This window comes from the organism of the source record quoted next, unplaced genomic scaffold (assembly GCF_019419815.1).
Source record: "Pyrus x bretschneideri cultivar Hongxiangsu unplaced genomic scaffold, Pyrus_bretschneideri_v1 Contig27, whole genome shotgun sequence".
NCBI classification, from domain to species: domain Eukaryota; kingdom Viridiplantae; phylum Streptophyta; class Magnoliopsida; order Rosales; family Rosaceae; genus Pyrus; species Pyrus x bretschneideri.
In genome coordinates this window covers 2790001-2814422 of record NW_025999579.1, presented here as the reverse complement: position 1 = coordinate 2814422, position 24422 = coordinate 2790001, and the positions used below count along the sequence as shown (strand labels likewise).

Here is a 24422-nt window from a genome sequence, read left to right as displayed (position 1 = left end):
TACAGAAAACAAAAGCCCACTCACTGGTATGTGGAAGGGTCGTAGCCCCCCTGCCTCGAGTGACCACGCTCGTCCTCGGGATACGTTTCACCTATATGCGAAAATACTATAAAAACGTTAATTTTAAAGCACTTAACCTTCCTTCTCGTAATAACTTCTCATACATTGCTCAAAATGGACAATTGAATATACCAACGTGCTCTACACAACCTCAGGAACACACCAGATTTTTTAGAAAAAAATTTCACCGCCGCACGCGCCGGCCAAGGCACGCCCACACGCGCCGGCCACGCGCAGGGACGTGCGGTGCACACGGACGGCGTCAACTAACGCCGTTAGGAATATTCCGTCAGTTTCGACAGATTCCGTTAACGGCGTCAGGAATATTCCGTCACCTTCTCCGGCGAGACTCCGACGACGTCGCCGGCACCGGAAACTGGAAAAAATTTCAAACTTTGTTTTCTCACTCATTTCTCAACCATTTTTCACGATTCTTGAACCAAAATGACGCCTAGGACTAGGAGAATAACGATATACAAGTTTTAAGGGTCAAAAACCACCAGAAATTACCTGTGCAAACTAACCAAAACCGGTCAACTCCGACCACGGTGATCCCGACGTCCAAATTTGTCCAACGAAGCACTCCGAGGCTCCTTGGGACCTCACTAAGACACCTACGAGCTTCAAAAACTCAAAAACGTAAGAATTTACGTTCGCATGAATAGTGCTCAAATCGGACCTTGTGAAATCGACGTGAAAACGTTGGAGTTCCTACCTGAAAATGGTACGATCGTGCTCCCCTCGACCTCCAGAGCACGATTATAGCCTTAGTTCCCTCGATCTGCTAAGGTTTAGTGGGTTTGGTGTGGTGTCCGTACGTTCGAAAGAAGAAGAAGAAGAAATGGGAGCACGGGAGAGAGAGAGAGTAACAGAAGGTGGTGCAGGTATGGGGGTGTGTGTGTGGCCCAAGGACATGCCAGCACAACACCAAAAACAACCAATAAACGTAAAAGAACGAACTAGGGGCAAAATAGTAATTTCACACGAGAGTTTTCGAGATTTTGGGACGGGATGTCACAAATTGTTATGGAAGTTTTCGTACGGTAACTGTAACAAAACCACCCCTGTTCACCTAACCATTGCCAAGTATACCAAGCTTGAAAGTTTTCTCTTCATTTGATTCAAGGGTTGCCTTTTTTTAGTTTCTTCCATTTTTCAAATCTTTATCCCGTTTGATACCGTCACCGGAGTTTAGACATGAATAATTGAATTTAAGTCAGTTTTATAGAATCTAAACCCTCTACAAAGAACTTATAAAACACAATACGTTATTGTTATTCAATTTCGTATTTCCAATCTTAACACTCATAAATTCATTAAACATTAGCCAACGCATTAACTCAATTTAATCAAAATAGTCAAGTACAAACCGAACCGCCAAACGGTTACAAAACAACCTAAGAAAAGGAATGAACTACGCTGTGTTTGCCGACTCGCAAGTTTACACAATCACAAGCAAAGCACAAAAGAGCGCCAACCATTTCAGATAAGAAAATCCCAACAAAAAACTGCGAGGACAACACGTGTCGGCCGCACGTTTTTTCTTCCTAAATTTCTCCGAGATTTTCCGATCCTCTCTGCTGAAAGATTGGTGGGAAGTAAATTGAAGACAGGAAAAAAAAAAAAAGACCGAACCGTTCTCTCTCACTACGCCGTCGAACTGACCGTTGAAGCCAGAGAGACAGAGATTCAGACGAGGTAAACATGTCGGCTGCTTCACTTTGTTCGTCAACTCTCAAGTCCCAGCAGATCAGCGGACTCGGGGGAGGTCTTAAGCTTCAAAAACCATCTGTTTCTCAACCCAGTTCTCTTACCTTCACAAGGTATTGCTTTTTTGATTTGGTTAACGTTTTTTCGTTTGAATTCCAATTGGGTTTGGTTTTGTTTGTCGGATTATGAAGGCGAGGATAGAAAGATTTGTGCTTTCGGATGAGACCCAGCTGAGGAAAGTAGTATAACGTTAAGAAATTGCTGTTCTTTTAGATTTGCCATTAAGAAGTTTGAGATGGGAATATTTTCGAATGTATTCATTTGATTGTGTTTGTAAAAAGCCGAATTCTTTGCTTGGATTGATGTTCTGGTTATTGAATTGAATGATCTGGTATTTGAAATTTGTGCCTGATGTTTTGTAATTAAGCTTGGCAGAACTTGAAGTGCAAAGAATTGAGCGGAAACAGGAAAAGAATGATCATTTCCATTTCTGATGTTGCTTCTGTTATCGTTCCGATTTCAGGAGGAGAAGTAGGACTCTGGTGAAGGCTTCATCTCGGGTTGATAAATTCTCGAAAAGTGATATCATTGTTTCACCATCTATTCTTTCTGCTAACTTTGCCAAGTTGGGAGAGCAGGTTCTTTTCTGTTTTTTATTCTTTGTCAGCATATATTTCTTTTTCCGTTTCTGGATTGTAGGCGAAAACATGGGTTTTGTAAACCTTGAATTGTTTATCATATGTTTTACTGCAAAAACTTCGTTTAAGAAAGATGTTCATCAGATTTTCCAATGTAGAAATATAAGATTGAAACTCTTAGCATTAGAGTTTGACTCTCACTTTATCTAGGTAAAAGCTGTAGAGTTGGCAGGTTGTGACTGGATTCATGTTGATGTGATGGATGGCCGTTTTGTTCCAAATATTACCATTGGACCTCTTGTGGTTGATGCTTTGCGCCCTGTGACAGACCTTCCTTTGGACGTGCATCTGGTATTTTTTCGTTCTGCTGGTTTTGATATCTATTAGATACGCTTTGAATAAAAAGCAATGGCTAATGTGAAATTGAAGCGGTGCAGATGATCGTGGAGCCTGAGCAGCGAGTGCCTGATTTTATCAAAGCTGGAGCAGACATAGTCAGTGTTCATGCTGAACAATCTTCCACCATCCATTTGCACCGTTCAGTTAATCAGGTAAGGTTTCCCTCGTATCCTTGTGATTGCATACTTGTTAAAGAACTGATGTAGCTGCATTACTGTTCTGAATTTGGTTAGTGTTATCTTGTCTCTTCTTCGAGTTCATGGGATGTAATATTCCAGTGGGTTGTGAGAAGTGAAGAAGTATGATATACATAGATGGTAAATCGAAGCTAGGGCTACAAGCCTACACGGTCCAATTTAGTTGTTTTTCTTTTTTTAATAGAATGCATTTAAGCGTATCCCTGCAATCGTGAAAGTTTTACCAGAAAAGAATATGGTTTGTACCACGAAATCATTTTAGTAATCCTATACTTTCGCTGTAATTCAGATAAAGAGTCTGGGAGCTAAAGCTGGAGTTGTGCTCAACCCTGGTACCCCTCTAACGGCAATTGAGTATATCCTCGATGGTGAGTTTCTCTTTTGGATATAATACACGTTCTGATTCTTTTTGGGGATATAATCGTGGGGGTGCTTTATAAAATTGATTCTTAATGATATTACATGGTCAAGGCTCGTTCCCCTATGTGGTGTATTTTGCTTGTATGAGATCACGAATGGTTTCGTACCTAGCCTACCCGAGAGACTAAGCTCCAAACAGCTGAAGTAGTAATAAAAAAGGTGAAGAAAATCTGAATAGTAAGACTGCAAAAGGATTCAAACTTATAGTTTGTAGGGAGGGTATTGATTCTTAACGATATTGACAGGCGAGGAGTTTGACAGAAATTGAGCAGAAACTACTTGTTCTAGTACAGCTATTGTAGATAAGTAAATGTCGCATAAAGGCAAACTTATATTCGAAATTCTGCCAGAATACTCCTCCTGTTCTCAGTCAATTTTGCATTTTACATGATGAGTGAATGCATGGGAAGGGAGAGTACAATAAGAAAAGACGATTGTTGCTCATTATTAACTCATCTGATATATCATATGGTGAAACGGGGTGATATTGATTTTCTTTTTCATGATTCAGTGGTTGATCTGGTCTTGATTATGTCGGTAAACCCTGGCTTTGGTGGGCAGAGCTTCATAGAAAGCCAAGTGAAGAAAATTGCAGACTTGAGAAGAATATGTGTGGAGAAAGTATAATCCCGATTCACATTGATTCAATCTCTCTCTCCCGATGTGGGATTCCATTCATACACTTTATGTGAACGCAAGAGGTACTCACAGGTTTGCTTGTTATTACTGCAGGGAGTGAACCCATGGATTGAAGTAGATGGCGGAGTTGGTCCAGCAAATGCATACAAGGTATGTGGACCAAGTTAATGTACGTGTTATAAATAATGTGACGTGTGTCATGCTGAGAGCTTTCATAGGATGTAACTAAATCGACAAAAAGAACAAATTAGTCGTGTTGACTAATTGAACATGAACACATTTGTTAAGTGTCAAAGTTGTTGCACGATTTCGGATGTAATGAATCCAGTTTCAAATGCTTTCTGTTGTGGCAGGTTATTGAGGCCGGAGCTAATGCTCTCGTTGCTGGTTCTGCTGTCTTTGGAGCAAAAGATTACGCTGAAGGTACAGATCACACAGATCTCAGAACCTATATTGTTAGTCCAGATGAGCTAATCGACTTATACCTTAACATTGGTTTTTATTTGCAATCTTGCAGCTATAAAAGGAATCAAGACCAGCAAAAGGCCAGTAGCAGTTGCAGTGTGAAATGACCTCCAAATGATCGTGTTGTTTTCAAAACGTGAATCCATTTTCGTCGTTGCCATGTAAGCCATCTTCTCGCTCATTCGAGTTTCTGACTAAATGAATTTTTCGGAATATGAAAATTTTCAATCTGTGGTGGGATTACTGCATAAGTTGTCTGCTTAAAATTGATCTGGTTGACGGACTTGAATTTCTGCACATGATGCACGGCTCTTTGAAAGTTTGAAGCATGAGTTTGGTTCCGTTCTGAAAATTTTCGTGACTAACCCAGATAAGTTGTCTTCATATCTGCAGACATTTACGTACGGGCTAGGAAGCATACTCATCACATCATCTTCTCCTCCGATGTGCTTTCGGTTCAAGCAAAAAAGTCTGCGGTTCGCCTACGATGCGTAGGTTCTGTACCATTTCCCTGGCTATGTATGTAACAGATCATTCCAATCTTAATGAAATGAAACGAATTGTTGATTGAATACTAGTGTCCACGAGAGGCTGTAGCTCAAGTAATTAAGAGGATTATCCTCGCCCTGAAGTCCCGTGCCCGAGTCCTCCCTCCTTTACTTAAGAGGATAACGCTTGCATTAAAACAGAAACCAAGAAAAAGATGTTGAGTATATGAAACATCAATTCCGTGTTAGGGAATCTCAAATGGATGGAGCAACAAACAAGGTTGCATATGGTAGTGATAGAGAAGATACCCTGACCCAACGGAATCAAACACGCGACCTTGCGGTAATCAGACACAAGACCTCGTTCTCGGTTCAATTCAATGAAAGAAAAGGAATATTCATCACACATGCCAAAAGATTCAGTTTCTTTGCTATATTTCTGAAATTTTCTTGGTCAATATTCTTATCGACACGGTTCAATATCCACTGCATCGCTAAAGGGTGCGTATACACAAAAGGGAACATCTTCAATACATCACCACAAACCAAGCTATATACAGTTTTCACAAATCCAAATCTGAATTTACTTAATCACTAAGGGGATAAAAACTTTACTTTGTAACTCCTTTGTGATAAAAATCAACCTGGGTTTTGTTCACACATCTCGTCGGCATAGAGGGCACAAAGCGTGTCTGCTGAGCCACTTGTCCACGCACGCCAAGTGAAACGTATGCTGACACAGGGGCAGCGTCCTCACAATTTCTCCTACTTCAACATCCTGCAGAAACCAAGATTCAGATAGTGCCCTGTTCAGTTAATAAGAAGTGAATTACATTGACTATACATGCGTAAGGAAACTGAGCTGTTCGTACCTTGATGATAAATACAGAGACATACAAAATTAAGATTTAAGTATCGATTAATCAGTTACCATAGTTTAATCTTACAAATATGAGAATATCTCTACTGTCGTTGCCGAAAAAATGCTTGCAAACTATAATAGACAAAAAGTTCAAGTCGTCTTAGAAAGAGTTATAACCTGCAAACATATCGTACAGCAGCAACCCCGAGCTGCCTTGGTATCCTCCAAAACCACATGAGATGGTAGTTTGTTCATAACATTCCTTGACAACCCCCCGGTTTCAGCTCCTCCATAGACATTATGGTTAAGATCAGCAAGGGTAACCTGCTAATTCCAGCTTAACAAAATCAGATAAATACCAATTGCGCAAAGGAACATCAGAGTTTTGATCACTAAACTTGTTTTTTAACTTTCAAAACAGTCAAATTGGTATACTCGGGGTCAGCGGCTGAGGTTCTGAATTCAACAACTACCGAGCCATATGAAATTGTAGCAATAAAAAGTTTGGGAGGCCAGATGCAATCTGGGAACTAAAAATAACAGCCGCGATAGAAAGGGAAACCCAAAAAATTGCTAGCATCGAACTAAACTAGACAATTTCTATATGCAGCCACAAAATATATCATCATTCAAATGATATTGCCTTTTAAACAAAAGCGTAGGGAAAAAAGAGTGGAAACCTGGTTGGCAAGTCCCACTTCCGGCAGTGCTAAGTTTACCTCCTCGAACCTCCAACAGATAAGCTCCTCTGTAATTTCTGCCTGAATGCAAAGATAGTTAATCGGTCCAATTACTTCCATAAAACCGATAGAAACCACGATGATACAACACTATGCATGTATATCCTTAACCATGTGTCCATCGTTGTATCTTCAGCTTATATACCATATTTTAAAAATCATGGATCATTCAATTTTAACCTAAAAACCGAGATCATGACCGGTTCTTAGCAGGTCAGATTCTCATGAACAGCTACACATGTGGACAAATAAAGAGAAACAGATATCTCAAAGCTTAATAGCTCACCATCAATGAAGATCTCCGAGCGCCAGGCCGGCCTAGACACAGTAAATCGCGCGACGCCTCTAAAAGCTCAACAGACAGTACCGCCCCAGCAACAGCACCCAATCCAGCTCCACGGACAACACCACTATCAGAAGCCTTCCCAGCTAAAGCACCAGCAATACCTCCTGTGAAAAATCCAGCTGCAACAAAAAGGACAATAATGTAAAAATGCTTATCAAACCCCATTAATTTAGAAAGAAAAACAGAGTATCAATCATGGGCAGTGATGAATTTATGGGAACAACAACATCAATTATCTAGATATTTAAAATAATTAAATTCCACATTAGATCACTTATAATATAAAAAAAAAACAAAAAACAAAAAAAAACTGACTACCAGATAAAAAATTCAACAAAAAATTATTTCAAGAAATTAAAATGCACACCCTTTAAAAATAACCAAAACCCACAAGCTCAAATCATATTTAATAAACAAAACAAAATTAAAATTGAAAGAGGAAAGCAAGAAAAAATAATAAATAAATGAAAATAAAAATACCAAGAGCAAAAAGTAAAACCAGAGCCCCAGCAACGAAGTTGACGATGAGGAGCGGAACGCGTTGAACGACTCCGACCCTTTGGAGCTCTCCGCTCTCCATAACGGCCAGAAAGGGCGTCGGATTGCTCGAAAGTTGGGGGCTTTTTGCTGCTGCTCCAGAAAACCGCTTGTACAAAATAAAGTACAGGTAACCGAGAGAATAATAAAGATTAAATATTTGGGATACCATTTATCTGTAATTAATGGATTGGATACCCTAGGACCTAGGTCATGAATCGTGACAGAACAACTTAATTGCAGGATGTGATAATGACGAAGATGGAGGGGCCGTTACCTTACAAGATAAGTCTTTTTGGAATTAATTTGGGTCTCGAGTTACTTCTCAATTCACTGACCGATTTTTGAAATTTTATGCGTATAATTAAAATAGTTTGTATTGTAATTTATTCTGTAAAGATTATTTTTTGTAAAGTAAATCAAATATGAGGTTATTTGATCATTAAACTTTATAAAAATAGATAGATTAATTTGATAAAAAATTACGAATTGTTTATTTATTTGCTACAATTTACTGACTGAGCAACTTTAGTTTAAGTTGTTTTTTTTTTTTTTTTTTTTTGCTGAGATGATCTTAATAGAATAATTTGTAATATAAACGGTTTCAATTATAAACATGAAGTTCTGTAAACTGACCACTAAGTAAACGGTCGCGTGCAACATTTCGATAAGGGTTGTCCAAACCCAATACGGGAGCCAAGTTTGTGTGTATTGGTAGCTTTGTCGCTTAGTTTTTTATTTTTTATTTTTTATTTTTTAAATAAACGATATTATCTACACTAGATTAGTAATAATGTGATTTTGAATCATTTTTGGCAAGCGTTAAATCGATTTGACATTTTCGGCCCGAGCGAGGCCGTTGAATGAGCAAAATTTTAGACCGTTGAAGGACAAAATGGTTGAAATAATTTTCAATTATTATTGAGAAATAATATTGTGATTTTAATCATAATGTGATCTCTTAGTAATATATTAAATTATTTGAAGCTAATATTTGTCTAAATCCCAATTGATTTGAATGATGATGTGATATGGGGATATGCATTAAGGCATGGTATTAGATAACAACATGCAAAGATACTGAGGATATGTTTTGCATATGTGGTATTGCTTTGGCCACGTGACACATGCATAATTAGGACTCCTATGCAAAGTGTTGTTTGATGGTAAATGACATCTCAAGTGATTAGCTGATATTGCAATTAAATTGCATGCATGGTTGCACAAGTGTCGTGGGAAAGAAAGCATTATAGTTTGCATTGGGAGTCTTGGTTATGAATGACAGCTTAATGTGATAAAGCAAGCCTACTGAAGGAGTTTTGATGATGAGGTAAGAAGCCTAGGTGGGCTAGGCTTCTGATGTGATGTGATAAGCCTAGATAGGTTTTTATCTTGTTTGAAAAGTCACAAACAATAATCTAAAGGATATGCTTTGGCTTCTGACACAGATCAATCTAAGGCCCGCGAGTTAGGGTTGCAGTTGGACTCTACAAAATATCATTTAATGCCAAGCAAAAAGTACGGATGCTATAAGCCTATAAATACAAAGTCGCATGCAACATTTAAGGCCCTTCCAATTTAACACACCAACTGCCATGCACAAACTCTCGCTCTACACAAAACCTCTCAACAACCTTGATATTTTTATTTTCTTTTTTCGCCAACACATCTTCAGTTTGGATAAACAACACTATGAAGGCAACCGATGACATCTTCAGTTTGGATAAACAGCACTGTTGCTGTAGAATCAGCCGATCGCGAAGCACATTCAGTTTGGATAAACAACACTGCGTCGAGGCCGGCTGGTTATCTATCCAAGTCTCAGTCGAGAAGGATTTTCAAATCCTTATTTGCAAAGGTCATCCAAGTCAGCCTCGACGCACTGCTGTTTATCCAAGTCGGCCTCGACGCGGTGCTGTTTATCCAAACTAAAGGTGTTCCGCGGTCGGCTGATTCTACGGCAACAATGTTGTTTATCTAAATTGAAGATGTCACTGGTTGCCTTCACAGTGCTGTTTATCCAAACTGAAGATGTGTTGGTGGAAAAAGAAAATAAAAATCTCAAGGTTATTGAGAGGTTTCACGTAGAGTAAGAGTTTGCATGTGGCAGTTTGTGTGTTGAATTGGAGGGGCCCTAGATGTTGATTGCGACTCTGTATTTATAGGCTTATAACATCCATACTTTTTGCTTGGCACGTCATGATATTTCATAGAGTCCAACTGCAACTCTAACTCGCGGGCCTTAAATTGATACGTGTCAAATAAAAACCTATCTAGACTTATCACATTACATCAGAAGCCTAGCCCACCTAGGCTTTTTACCTCATCATCAAAACTCCATCAGCAGCCTTGCTTTATCCCATTAATCTGTCATTCATAACCAAGACTACCAGTGCAAACTATAAAGCTTTCTTTCCCACGACACCTGTGTAACCATGCATGCAATTTAATTGCAATATCAGCTAATCACTTGAGATGCCATCTACCATCAAATACCACTTTGCATAGGAGTCCTAATTATGCATGTGTCACGTGGCCAAAGCAATACCACATATGCAAAATGTATCCCCAATATCTTTGCATGCTGTTATCTGATACCATGCCTTAATGCATATCCCCGTATTCCATCATCATTCAAATCAATTGGGATTTAGACAAATATTATGTTCAAATAATTTAATATATTACTAAGAGATAACATTATGATTAAAATCACAATATTATTTCTCAATAATAATTGAAAATTATTTCAACCATTTTGTCCTCCAACGGTCTAAAATTTTGCTCATTCAACAGCCTCGATTGCTCGGGCCGATAGTGTAAAATCGGGTCCAAATACAAGTGAAGAGGAATACTATTAGACCGTAATACTAAGTGGCCGCTTCATCACTTAGTTGCTTTGCTTGTAAAATCTTGGAGCTTTTTAGGGTATAAATTAATATGATAAGTTGCTATCGTACTTATTATACATCAGATTTTGATTTAAGATATTTTACCTACAAATCAAGAAAAATAAAAAATAATAGTAGCACAAATTAAATTGAGGTATTTGTCGATTTCTCTTTCGAAATTGTAAGGAGCTGTCAATTTTCCTTCTAAATTTTAATTTTTAACCAATTATCCCCCCTAAACTTTTATAATTGGTCAATTTCTCCCTTGAGCTTTAATTTTAGCCGATAATCCCCTTTAACTTTTATAATTTGTCAATTTCTCCCCTGAAAAGGTAAATTTTCCTCTAATGTGAACAACATATTGTTCTTTTTTTTTTTTTTTTTACCTTCTTCTCTTCCGCTAGTTCACTCTGTACATTTTTTGTTTAAATTTTAGGAGGAAGAATAAAGTTGATAGGGAAATTGGCCAATTATAAAAGTTTAGAAAAATGGGTAATCGGTTAAAATTAAAATTTAGCGGAGAAATTGGTCAATTATATAAGTTTAGGGGTGGGGTTAATCGGTTAAAATTAAAGTTAGAGAAAAAATTGACAACTTCTTACAGGTTCAGAGGGGAAAAGGGGAGGGGGTGGGGGGAACTGGCCAATAAAAAATAGGGTTAATTACAAAAAACTACATCAACTATTGGCGTAATGACACTTTCATACCTCGTCTTTTAAAAATGACAATGTCATACCTCATCTTTGTAATTTGGTCCAATGTTATACCTCCGTTAGCTTGTCCGTGAATTAGTCTGTTAAATGCTGACATGGCATGATCTGGGGCCCAGTTCCTTGCCTAGATGGATTCCACGTGGCACCACACCCAATGTTTTCCCGCCAAATGTCGTCCACGTCAGAAAATATATTTGCTTTTTTTTTTTTGGTAATTTGAATTTGAATTTTCCCGCCAAAAAAAAAACCCCTATGATATATACCATTTTAAGCACAGATTATCATCCTTAAGCACACATTATATCATCCTTGACCTGAAATTTAAAAAATCTCACCCAAAAATAATGGATATAACCACAACAACAGCAAAACAAGTGTATTCAAGCACAAACTACTCATCATTTGCAAGAAAAATATGAAATAGACCAAATTAAGCATAAAACCTGCTTAATTATCCATAAATTGTTAAACCTGTTCAAAAAACTAACAGAATTCATCTAGCATTTCCAGCCAACATTACAAAACCTACTGAATTCATAAAACCTGCTACATCATCCATTCAATTCACAAAAGACCTATTGGATGCATAAAACCTGTTCAAACTTTACAATTCCTTTACAAAAAACAACCATCTGTGCAAAAAACGTGGTTGTGGCTGGGTTGGTTGGTATTTCTGTGCTTGGTGCCTTTGGATGATTCAGTTAGTGGATTGCTTGGTCTTTCTCTGCTTGGTGCTTCTAGGTGATTCAGCTACCGATTGTAATGCCTAAATCCAAAGTTCATTTAGAGACCAAGCAAGCTTTTTAACTAAATCCAAATGTTTTACAACTAAGGAAATGGTTAAGTTTTTACCTTTGCTTTCCTTGTCCTCTTTTTAGGTGCAGTTTGTCCTTGAGCAGATGTGGATGCCTACAAAGTAGAAAATGATGTTAAAGGATTAAGAGTGTAATATGATGTTAAGTGATTTAAAAAATCATATAAAGTAGAAAATGTTACCTGTTTGTCCCTTGGAGGAAGATGTCTATGATGGGTTCTTGCATTATGACCTTCCTTTTGCATACGGTACATTTCAAAGTGCCTTGGCCTTTCCTTCCTAGCTTAAGTGGTTGAGGAGGACCTTGAGGATTATTGGTTGGGTTTGTGGGAGTTTGTTCACCCTCATTGTCCCTCTCAGCAGCTTCCTTGTTCCTCTTCTTCCTCGGCCTTCCAGGTTGCCTTGTATATGTAGGAGGCAATATTGGTGGTTTATCAGTTTCCTCCCACATAGACATCCCATTCATCGGCATTACTAAATGAGAATACAGCTCCAAGTACCGCGCCCTCGAATAATAAGCACTGACATAGTCCTCCGGTTTTTCCCTCTTGAAATTTATGGCCGATATTGCATGGTTGCATGGGATTCCTGTCAAGGCATACTTTCTGCAAGAACAGGTCTTCTCAACCAAGTCAACCACATATTGCTCCCCCCATCCAGCATCAACTTGAAATTTAGAGCCCCCTGACCACTGTGCAATGCACCTGCCACTCTGAATTTTGGCTTGCTCCAACTTTTTCTTGATTTTAGGACAGAGATCTCCAACTTTGTTCGCCATTATATCCCTTCTCATCTGAATTCTCTTCATCAAGAGTGTATGAATAAGAAGCAACATGGTGACAATAGGTTTTTGCCTCGGTACAAGTATGACAGCATTGAAACTTTCACAGAGATTGTTCAGCAACATGTCACACTTCGGATGTGTTTCAAAATGGGACTTGCTCCAATGATGTGCAGGCAACTTCACCAACCAATCGTAGGCTTTTTCATCGAGCTTCTTCAAATCCTCCATTGCTTTTTTGAAGTAGGGAACTGTTGTTGTTTTGGCTACTGACCACAAAGCATCCTTCAATGTTTTCCCTTTGAACAGATTTCTGAAGTTGGTATACAGATGTCTCATACAATATCTGTGGTGGGAATTAGGGAGGACTTTTTTAAGGGCCGGAATTAACCCTTTTTGCTGATCACTGATAAATGTCCATCCCCCTTGATTGACAATCCCAACATCAACGGCTAATAACTCTAAGAACCAAATCCAACTGGACTTATTCTCCATTTCTACAACTGCATACGCTATAACCCATGTTTCATCATTTGGGTCAATGCCAACAGCACAAAGTAGCTGACCTCTATATAAACTCTTTAAATGACACCCATCTAATCCTATCAATGGTCTACACCCTGACTTAAACCCCTCTTTACAAGCCCCCAAGCACACATATATCCTTTGGAACCTCCCCCTATCCAACTTCACCTTCACTGTGCTTCCAGGGTTAGTCTTCTTCACTTCCTCAGCAAAGTCCCACAACTTTGTGTACTGCTCTGCATGTTTTCCCTCAATGATCCTTAAAGCCCTATCCAAAGCCCTGTAAGCCTTCCTCTTTGAACAACCGTGATTCCACTCTGATTCGACAGTTACCAAAAAGGAATCCACAGGCCATGTGGGATTCAGTTTTATCCTGTCCATGTACAAATCAGTCAGCAAAGGGGACTTCATGTTCTTGTTTGCCCAAGTTCTCCCACATGTGTGTTCATCAAGTATGGTCTTGATCTGTATGCTGTTCGAACCATACATTTTTCCAGCACAACACTTCCAAGGGCACCCTTTTGCACACTTTGCTACGACTTTCAATTTCTCATTCCTAGGAAAATGGATTTCTCCATATCCATTCACTAGGGAGTACATGATGACAGCTCGCTTGAATTGGTCATGATCCCTGAAAACAAGCCCGAGTGTAAGAGTGGGATTCCTCATATCAGTTTTCTCATTGAACTCTGGAAATCGCTCATGTTTTTTGCCTCCTTCATCATCCGAAGAGTGTACACTCTCAAGAGCATCAGAGTTATAATCTGGATCATCAACCACATTTTGTTCCACATTTGCAATATCAATTTCTTCTTCCCTTTGCTCTTCTTCTCTTTCCCGGCTTTGCTCAAATTGCCTTGCACTTCTTTGCTCAGAATCCCTTTCTTCAAACTTGGAAAACACTGGGTTATCAGCATCACTCCCATATTCACTCTCTGCAAAGTGACAATCATCTTCTTCAGTAGCTTTTTCATTCTCTTCTTCAACATTCCCCTCCAAACTAATAGGTACATCAAAGAATACTTCAGTATCCCCCTCGCCTACATCCCCCTCTCCTACATCCCCCTCTCCTACATCCCCCTCGCCTACCTCAGCCACAGATTTCCCCTTACTCTTCTCTGGCCCTTCACAATTTTTCTCTTTCTGACCATTCCCTTCTTCAGCATTTATCTCTCCTACCTCAGTCACACATGTTTGCACTACTTGAGATGTGCAACAATCATCCACTTCTGGCCCTTCAATAGCTAGCAAGCCCTTGTATCTTATTGGTTTAAGTGCTGTTAGCCCAACATTCTCTTCTGAACTGCTTATCTCTTCAATAACCACTTTACTTGGACCTGCCACTTCCATGGACTTCAGAAACTGTTGCTCTTGGGTTACGGCTTCTTCTGTCGTCAATTCTTCGATATACATCTCAATCACTTTATCTTTTGGAACAAAATTGCACATGGACTGAACATCAGAATCACTTTGAATTTGCTTCAAACCATTGGAAAGATCCATGTTGGGAATCTTGAAATAATAGTTCATGAACCGCTTAATGTATCCAACTGCCTCCACCATATCATCTATCACCGGCAGTGACATGAGGTCTTTATCACAGTTATCTATATATGTCACTTTTCCCCCAACGTACATGTCATAACTTATGTCCCCGCCATGATGCAATTCAATAGTGAATAGTTCTGGCAAATCTGAAATTCACAACAACAAACCCTAATTAAAAGCCAACAACAAACATAAGCAATTGCATTTTAACCTAACAAATCATTCCATATGCAACTAATGCACAACATTCTACATGCACCTAATTGCATTTTAAAAGCCAACAACATAAATCAATGCACAACATTTTTATATGCAACTATATGCAACTGCAACAAACCACAACTATATGCAAACAGGCAACGCACATTAACCATTTCTCAACAACAACAAACCAAGCAACAAACCACCTTATCTTCACAAGAATAAACAAAGCAACAAACCCACTATCCAACCACTTTATCTTCAGAACAATAAACAAAGCAACAAACCCACTATCCAACCACCTTAACTTCACAACAACAAACAAAGCAACAAAGCAACCAACCCATTATCCAACAACTCAGTAACCATTTCGAATTAAGAAAGCATAAACCACCTTTTCAAACAAGAATAAACAATGCTAAAAGAATAAACAAAACCCACATTCAACCCATTCCAACACACCGTAGGAACCATTTCGAATTAACAAAGCATAAATCCACCTTTTAAACAAGAATAAACAATGCTAGAAGAATAAACAATATCCAGATTCAACCCATTCCAACACCTTAGGTACCATTTCGAATTCACAAAGCATGAACCCACATTTTCAAACAAGAATAAACAAAAAATAAGTCCACTATACATTTGGAATCATCAAAAGCACAAAACGCTTACAATAGGTAGGAGTCGTTTCGTCGGGATCTTCGCGCACGTACCACCCCATGGCGAATCCTTCGATTTTCCTTCGAAGCCAATGGAACCCAGATGAAAGCCCCTTCGAACACCAAAGAAGTCAGGGAAGCGAGTCGACAAGATGATTTGGGTTTTTCGTTGAATTTCTGATCGAGATTTGGAGCCGCGAGAACTAGGGTTAGGGTTCTTGATTTTCTGGAAATGGGAATGGGGAATTAGATCGACAGATTTGGGTATCGGGGGAGGGAAACCAATTCAATAGGCACACTTTACAACGTTCCCTTACTTTTTTTAAATTTTTAAAATTTTAATTTTAATTTTAATGGAATATCCACGTGTCGTCCTGTGAGACAGCCACGTGTATTAGGAATCTAGCTGGACGACATTTGGCGGGAAAACATTGGGTGTGGTGCCACGTGGAATCCATCTAGGCAAGGAACTGGGCCCCAGATCATGCCATGTCAGCATTTAACAGACTAATTCACGGACAAGCTAACGGAGGTATAACATTGGACCAAATTATAAAGATGAGGTATGACATTGTCATTTTTAAAAGACGAGGTATGAAAGTGTCATTAAGCCAATAGTTGAGGTAGTTTTTTGTACTTAACCCTAAAAAATAGTACTAAAGTTGCATTACAACCTTCGTTTTCTCTCTTTAACACTCTTTTACGCTTGAAAGCTCAGGAGAGTAACCATAAGCTTTCATACATTTCAGTCCTCAAAGGGTGATCATCATCGGCCGAAACGAATTGACTGATGCCAATAAAGTACAGGTAATAGAAAGATTAATAAAGATTAAATATTTGGGATACCATTTATGTGTAATTAATGGATTGGAAACCCTAGGACCTAGGTCATGAATCGTGACAGAAAAACTTTAATTGCACGGATATGATAACGACGTAGATGGAGGAGCCGTTACCTTACAAGATAATTCTTTTTGGAATTAATTTGGGTCTCGATGACGAGTTACTTCTCAATTCGTTGACCGATTTCTGAAATTTTATGCTTATAATTGAAATAGTTTGTATTGTAATTTATTCTTTAAAGATTATTTTTTATAAAAGTCAATCAAATGTGAGGTTATTTGGTCATCGAACTTTATAAAAATAGATAGATGAATTTGATTACTAATTGTCTATTTATTATCTACAATTTAAAGAGTGAACAACTTTAGTTTTAGTTGATTTTTTTTTTTTTTTTTTTTTTTTGCTGAGATGATCTTAATAGAATAATTTGTAATATAAATGGTTTCAATTATAAACATGAAGTTCTGTAAACTGATCATTGAGTAACGGTTGCATGCAATCGTTTTTTATAAGGGTTGTCCAAACCCAATACGGGAGCCAGGTTTGTGTGTATTGGTAGGTCTGTCGCTTAGTTAGTTTTTTTTTTTTTTTTTTTAAATAAACGATATTATCTACACTAGATTAGTAATAATGTGATTTTGAATCGTTTTTGGCAAGAATTGAATCGATTTTACACTATCGGCCCGAGCAATCGAGGTCGTTGAATGAGCAGAATTTTAGATCGTTGAAGGACAAAATGGTTGAAATAATTTTCAATTATTATTGAGAAATAATATTGTGATTTTAATCATAATGTTATCTCTTAGTAATATATTAAATTATTTGAACCTAATATTTGTCTAAATCCCAATTGATTTGAATGATGATGGAATATGGGGATATGCATTAAGGCATGGTATTAGATAACAACATGCAAATATAGTGGGGATACGTTTTGCATACGTGGTATTGCTTTGGCCACGTGACACATGCATAATTAGGACTTCTATGCAAAGTGGTATTTGATGGTAGATGGGATCTCAGATGATTAGCTGATATTGCAAGTAAATTGCATGCATGGTTGCACAGGTGTCGTGGGAAAGAAAGCTTTATAGTTTGCATTAGGAGTCTTGGTTATGAGTGACAGCTTAATGGGATAAAGCAAGGCTACTGATGGAGTTTTGATGATGAGGTAAGAAGCCTAGATGGGCTAGGCTTCTGATGTGATGTGATAAGCCTATATAGGTTTTTATCTTGTTTGAAAAGTCACAAACAATAATCTAAAGGATATGCTTTGGCTTCTGACACGGATCAATCTACGACCTGCGAGTTAGACTTGCAGTTGGACTCTACGAAATATCATTTAATGCCAAGCAAAAAGTATAGATGCTATAAGCTTATAAATACAGAGTCGCAGGCAACATCTAGGGCCCCTCCAATTCAACACACCAACCGCCATGCGCAAACTCTCGTTCTACGCAAAACCTCTCAACAACCTTGATATTTTTATTTTCTTTTTTCCGCCAACACATCTTCAGTTTGGATAAACAACACTATGAAGGCAACCAGTGACATCGTCAGTTTGGATAAACAACACTGTTACCGTAGAATCAGTCGACCGCGAAGCACATTTAGTTTGGATAAACAGCAATGCGTCGAAGCCGACTGATTATTTATCCAAGTCTCAGTCGAGAAGGATTTTCAAATCCTTATTGGCAGAGGTCATCCAAGTCAGCCTCGATGCAATGCTGTTTATCCAAGTCGACCTTAACATGGTGCTGTTTATCCAAACTGAAGATGTCACCAGTTGCCTTCACAGTGCTGTTTATCCAAACTGAAGATGTGTTGGTGGAAAAAGAAAATAAAAATCCCAAGGTTGTTGAGAGGTTTCGCGTAGAGCGAGAGTTTGCACGTGGTAGTTTGTGTGTTGAATTAAAGGGGCCCTAGATGTTGCCTGCGACTTTGTATTTATAGGCTTATAACATCCATACTTTTTGCTTAGCACGTCATGATATTTCATAGAGTCCAACTGCAACTCTAACTCGCGGCCTTAAATTGATTCGTGTCAGAAGCCAAAGCATATCCTTCAGATTATTGTTTGTGACTTTTCAAACAAGATAAAAACCTATCTAGGCTTATCACATCACATTAGAAGCCTAGCCCACCTAGGCTTCTTACCTCATCATCAAAACTCCATCAACAACCTTGCTTTATCCCATTAAGCTGTCATTCATAACCAAGACTACCAGTGCAAACTATAAAGCTTTCTTTCCCACGACACCTGTGTAACCATGCATGCAATTTAATTGCAATATCAGCTAATCACTTGAGATGCCATCTACCATCAAATACCACTTTGCATAGGAGTTCTAATTATGCATGTGTCACGTGGCCAAAGCAATACCACATATGCAAAACGTATCCCCAATATCTTTGCATGCCGTTATCTGATACCATGCCTTAATGCATATCCCCATATTCCATCATCATTCAAATCAATTGGGATTTAGACAAATATTAGGTTCAAATAATTTAACATATTACTAAGAGATAACATTATGATTAAAATCACAATATTATTTATCAATAATAATTGAAAATTATTTCAACCATTTTGTCCTCCAACGGTCTAAAATTCTTCTCATTCAACAGTCTCGATTGCTCGGGCCGATAGTGTAAAATCGGGTCCAAATACAAGTGAAGATGAATACTATTGGACCGTAGTACTAAGTGGCCACTTCATCACTTAGTTGCCTTGCTCGTAAAATCTTGGAGCTTTTTAGGGTATAAATTAATATGATAAGTTGCTATCGAACTTATTGTACATCAGATTTTGATTTAAGATATTTTACCTACAAATCAAGAAAAATAAAAAATAGTAGCACAAATTAAATTGAGGTATTTGTCGATTTCTCTTTCGAAATTGTACGGAGCTGTCAATTTTCCTCCTAAATTTTAATTTTTAACCAATTATCCCCCTAAACTTTTATAATTGGTCAATTTCTCCCTTGAGCTTTAATTTTGGCCGATAATCCCCCTTAACTTTTATAATCGATCAATTTCTTCCCTATAAAGGTAAATTTTCCTCTAATGTGAACAACATATCGTTTTTTTTTTTTCCTTCTTCTCTTCCGCTAGTTCACTCTGTACACTTTTTGTTTAAATTTTGGGAGGAAGAATAAAGTTGATAGGGACATTGGCCAATTATAAAAGTTTAGAAAAGGGGGGTAATCGGTTAAAATTAAAATTCATGGGAGAAATTGGTCAATTATATAAGCTTAGGGGTGGGGTTAATCTGTTAAAATTAAAGTCAGAGAAAAAATTGACATCTTCTTACAAGTTCGGAGGGGAAAGGGCGAGGGGGTGGGGGGAACCGGCCAATCTCAATTAAATTTTACCTAATTTAAAACTTTTTTTAGCACATAGGTTAACAAATAATATTTATGTACTTTGCTATTCTTTATTTATTTTTCATTCAAGAACAAGCATAACGATATATTTAAAGTACCAATAACACCTCAAATTTTTAATGTGTTTCGTGGTTCTTCGGCTAATAAAAAATAGTACTAAAGTTGCATTACAACCTTCGTTTTCTCTCTTTAACACTCTTTTACGCTTGAAAGCTCAGGAGAGTAACCATAAGCTTTCATACTTGCAATCAACTGCCTGAGAATCTCATACATTTCAGTCCTCAAAGGGTGATCATCATCGGCCGAAACGAATTCACTGATGCTCCTTCCCACCTCGATCGAACTGCAACCGGGCGGCCTCCTTTGCTTCATTTGATCTCTAACAACCATCTTCCTATCCCACATGCCTTTGGCCGCATAGATGTTGGATAAAGCAACATCGTCGCCAGCATAAGTAGGCTCTAACTCGAGCAACTTTACCCTTACTTGTGAGCCAAGTTTAATATCTCCGTGGAGGCTGCACGCTCCGAGCAATGTTCTCCACATCACTGCGTTTGAAGGCCCTGTCATCTTCAGAATAAAATCATACGCTTCTTGTAGAAGCCCAGCTCGGCAGAATAGATCCACCATGCAGCCAAAGTGAGCTTCCCGGGGTTTCAAACCGTATACTTGGCTCATGCTTCTGAAATGCCACTTCCCTTCCTCCACCATCCCCGCGTGGCTGCAAGCCATTAAAACTCCTATGAAAGTAACGTCGTTAGGGACAACTAAACCGCTTTCGAAATCACCACTCCTCTTGTTCTTCCTGGTGTTTTCACTTGCTTCTTTCATTTGTCCAAAAAGGGTAAGCGCTTCTTCTGCTTGTCCATGCAGTGCATGGCCCACAATCATCGATGTCCAAGTCATAACATCCTTCTCTCGTATCCCATCGAACAATCTCCTCGCCGTTCCAATGTCCCCGCATTTTGCATACATGTTGACAAGAGCATTGTTCAAGCATAAATCTGTATCGAACTCATACTTATGACAGACATAAGCGTTAATCCACTCTCCCATTTCTAACGCTCCAAGATCAGCGCACGCTGAGAGAGCAACCGTCAATGTAACTTGATCGGGTTCCACATTGTGCATCTGCATCTGCCTGAACAGCTGAAGAGCTTCGTTAGGCTTCTGGTTGTCGACATACGCAGAAACCAAGGTGGTCCAGCAAACTATATTCTTGGAGGGTATTTCATCAAACACTAGGTGTGCATTCCCAACATCACCTGCAGCAGAATACATGTTCATAAGAGATGTTTGGAGGTAAACTATGGATTCAAACCCATACTTAAGCACAAGGGTATGCAATTGCTTTCCCTCGAGCGAGACGGACTTTTGGGTGCAAGCTTTGAGGACAAACAAGAGAGTGTAGCTATCGGTCGTGGCCGGGCTTTTTCGCAGTATGTCTCGAAAGAGCAAGAGAGCTTTGGTAGCGGAGTTGGATTTAAGGTAAGTCTTAAGGGTCTGGTTTGCTTTCGGCGGTTTGAGGTGTGTGTGAAGTTGGGTTTTTGGAAGATGAAAACGCGGAGATGGATTCGCCATCCTTGTTTTGCAGCGGCGGAGTTGAAAAGCTCCACTGCTCCGGTTGAGAATGGTGCTCGTCGAATCGGATACTGGACAAGACGAACACGAAGAAGACGAAGAAGACGAAGAAGAAAGTGATCTTGAAATGGTGGCAGTGGAAGTGTGGGAGGTGACAACGAGTGTGTGTTTTGTACGGAAGAGCTGCTTCAACATTAGTGATTTTGTTCCTGTTATTTGGGAGACTTTCGTCCCTATAGTCTCGAGTGTTCCAACTTTTATTTTCTTAGTATGAAATAATATTCTTTTGATATCCGCTGCTAGGCTGCTAGCCGTTCTTGTTGGTGCATGGTTTATAAATTCTTCAGTAATTTCATACTAGTGATAATTGGTAATTAGATTGGCGGCTTGTTTTTATAGTTTTGAGCGTTTCAATTTTTATTTTCTTAGTATGAAACAATATTCTTTTGATCTCCGCTGCCAACTGTTTTCGTTAGTGATGATTTATAAATTCATGCGTAAAGCCATATTAATGGCAGCTGATAGTTAAGTGTTATGCGTAAGTCCTTCCGACTTGAGATTGTGGGTAATACCCTAACGCTAATGGTGAGAATAACCAATCTCCCACTAAACATTTTGGAACCTAATATTCTTTTACTAACCGGAGGGAAAATTGAAGGGATTTCAAATACATTTATCTCGGACTTAACTCACATATGTTTAGAGTAAAAGTTAAATTTTTGTTATTTATTGTTTATCGCAATATAAACATAAAAGATTTAATTGCAATGCAATTGTAACTCAAGTGATTATGAGCATTTATCCTTGCAATAACATTTCTTCACATATCAGATGTTGAGTGTTGATGTAATCAGATAAACTACAAAGCTTAAATCGTGACAATTGAGAAAAAAAAAATTAAATGCGTCGGAAACACAGCCCGGTACACCAAATGTAATCATAATTTATTGAATTTTTTTTCATGTTTCTAACCAATTATATTATTACACTTGATGTACCAAACCGTATTCCCAGCACACTAAAAAATCTTTCGACAATTGAAACTACAATGACAGAAGTGGAACTTCACTCAAATTAGGCATCTTGGTGTTGCTAATCCGTACAGCCAAAACGACGCCGTGGCCTCTTTTATAATGTTATTTCCGTTCCTGGTGCAACAGTTGCGCGGTCAAGTTAGTTACTTATGCTTTCACAAAACAAAGGCTTTTAAATGTCAGTTGAAGCCGTTCCCGCCAACACCACGGCCTCCAGAGCTCTGCAACACCGCCTCTTCTCTCTACTCCAGAGCTGCAACTCGATTAAAAAAACTCACCCAGATTCACACCCAAATAACAATTCACGGACTCACACGAAAAAGCTAGGTTCTTGTTCGGATTTTATCGTTCTATGTAGCTTCCGGGTGTCTGCAAAGCTCCAAACCAGACATATCAGATGTGCTTTTCTATGCAGAATAGGAAAAGAGCAAGTCCTCAGCTTTCCGAAGACTTGAATCATTCTTAGCTGCTGAAGGGTATATCAGACGGAAGCTGGAAGGACTTGCATGAAACGGGAACATCATGCGGAAAAATTGAAACACATTGCGACATGTGTTAGGTTTGAGACACCGTCACCTTGATGTACCGCTTCTCCCGACAGAAGCATGTCTTCAGCTTTCTTGGTGAGTTTTGTTGGAGTTGATAAAAACCAAAGATAGCTTACCAAGGAAGCAAAAGCCGCATTACATTTGCCCAACGCTTAATATTTTTGGTCAAAATTTAAACACTTTATTAAAGCCAAAGCTACTTTTTTTTGTCCATCTGTGATTGGAGCTGCTGCTAATATTTTTTCACCAGCAAAGTAGTGTTCTTCTTTTTGGTAGCTTACCAAGGAAGCAACCGCATTGTACATCTACTTTAATTTGAACACTTTATAAACGAGTGAGGACTTGGGTTTTGATTTGAACACTTTATAAGCGAGTGGGAAATTGGTTTTGATTCGAACACTTTATAATCGAGCAGGGACTTAGGGTTTTGATTTGAACACTTGAAGAACAAAAAAAAAATGGCCAGTCGGAGCGAGGACCGGTGCGAAATAGCCTTCTTCGACTTGGAGACGACGATGCCGACCCGAACCTGCCAGGACCGCACCATCTTGGAATTCGGGTCAATTATCGTTTGCCCTAGGAAGCTGGTGGAGCTCGAGAGCTACTCTACCTTGATTCGACCCGCTGACCTCTCCGCCATCAATTCCCTGTCCGTCCGTAGCAACGGCATTACCCGCGACGCCGTCATTGCCGCCCCTTCTTTTCAAGACGTCGCCGATACGGTCTACGACATTCTCCACGGTTAGCTCCTTTCCTTTTAATTTTTGTTTTCTCAGTTTCTAACACTGTGTTTGGCTGCCGAGAAAATTGAGGGAAAAATTTGGACTTTTATCTTTAGTTTTGTACGAATGAATTGATAATTAACGTGAAGGTTTGACTTTTATGGATGATTGTGTGTTTGGTTGCTGAGAAATGGAAGGAAAATTAGCTGAAACTAAAGTAGTTCAATTTTAATTTTCGAGGGTTGCTTTGGATTTTTCATTTCTGCGGTTGTTGCTGGTGGATAATTTGCAATTTGATTTTGTGGTTGTTGTGTATAGGACGTATATGGGCTGGTCACAACATTCTGGAGTTTGATTGTGCTCGGATTCGGGAGGCTTTCGCGCAGATTGGTCGGACTGCACCAGAACCGAAAGATACAATCGATACATTGAAATTCTTGAGACAGCCGTTCGGAAGGAGAGCTGGTGACATGAAGGTATTTATTTTCTCTCCATCTGTTAGTAAATGTCACCGGTTAGATTTTGATCCGAATCAATTCTTTAAATTCTCCAAATCCATATTTGAAGGACGAAATGAAACATGTAGTTTTGAGGAGGAGCAGTTGTGCAGTTTCTACGTGTTCGTGTATGTTACTTGTGAATGTTATCGTTGATTGATACACACGACAC

At 38.8% G+C, this 24422-nt stretch overlaps 4 protein-coding genes across 5 annotated transcripts in view; 2 read left to right on the top strand and 2 right to left on the bottom strand.

Annotated features, from left to right (window-relative positions):
• The first annotated feature begins 1629 nt into the window (after positions 1–1629).
• LOC103931218 (ribulose-phosphate 3-epimerase, chloroplastic) lies at positions 1630–5100 on the top strand. Its single transcript, XM_009340645.3, has 10 exons — positions 1630–1883; positions 2294–2408; positions 2619–2759; positions 2846–2959; positions 3294–3372; positions 3936–4045; positions 4157–4213; positions 4417–4486; positions 4581–4689; positions 4922–5100. The coding sequence occupies exons 1-9, from the start codon at positions 1765–1767 to the stop codon at positions 4628–4630; spliced, it is 855 nt and encodes a 284-aa protein (XP_009338920.1). The 5' UTR covers positions 1630–1764; the 3' UTR covers positions 4631–4689; positions 4922–5100.
• A 324-nt stretch (positions 5101–5424) lies between these two features.
• LOC103931227 (NEP1-interacting protein-like 2) lies at positions 5425–7751 on the bottom strand. 2 transcript variants are annotated; one of them, XM_009340658.3, is made up of 5 exons: positions 7445–7751; positions 6905–7083; positions 6559–6639; positions 6056–6205; positions 5425–5794 (listed from the first exon to the last, which is right to left on the bottom strand). In XM_009340658.3, exons 1-5 carry the CDS (start codon positions 7671–7673, stop codon positions 5672–5674), a joined length of 762 nt encoding a protein of 253 aa, XP_009338933.2. In that variant the 5' UTR covers positions 7674–7751; the 3' UTR covers positions 5425–5671. The 2 variants fall into 2 exon arrangements, with proteins under 2 accessions (XP_009338933.2, XP_009338942.2); XM_009340667.3 differs by having other exon boundaries at positions 6056–6202; positions 7445–7750.
• Positions 7752–20057: 12306 nt separating this feature from the next.
• LOC103931239 (putative pentatricopeptide repeat-containing protein At1g74400) lies at positions 20058–21644 on the bottom strand. Its single transcript, XM_009340676.3, has one exon. It carries the CDS (start codon positions 21642–21644, stop codon positions 20058–20060), a length of 1587 nt encoding a protein of 528 aa, XP_009338951.3.
• Positions 21645–23387: 1743 nt separating this feature from the next.
• Positions 23388–24422, top strand: part of LOC103931207 (protein NEN1-like) — a 10515-nt gene continuing 9480 nt past the window's right edge. The window contains exon 1 of the mRNA XM_048587580.1: positions 23388–23772. Coding sequence (XP_048443537.1) covers positions 23490–23772 — 283 coding nt within the window. The 5' untranslated portion in view covers positions 23388–23489. The remainder of the gene's footprint in view (positions 23773–24422) is intronic.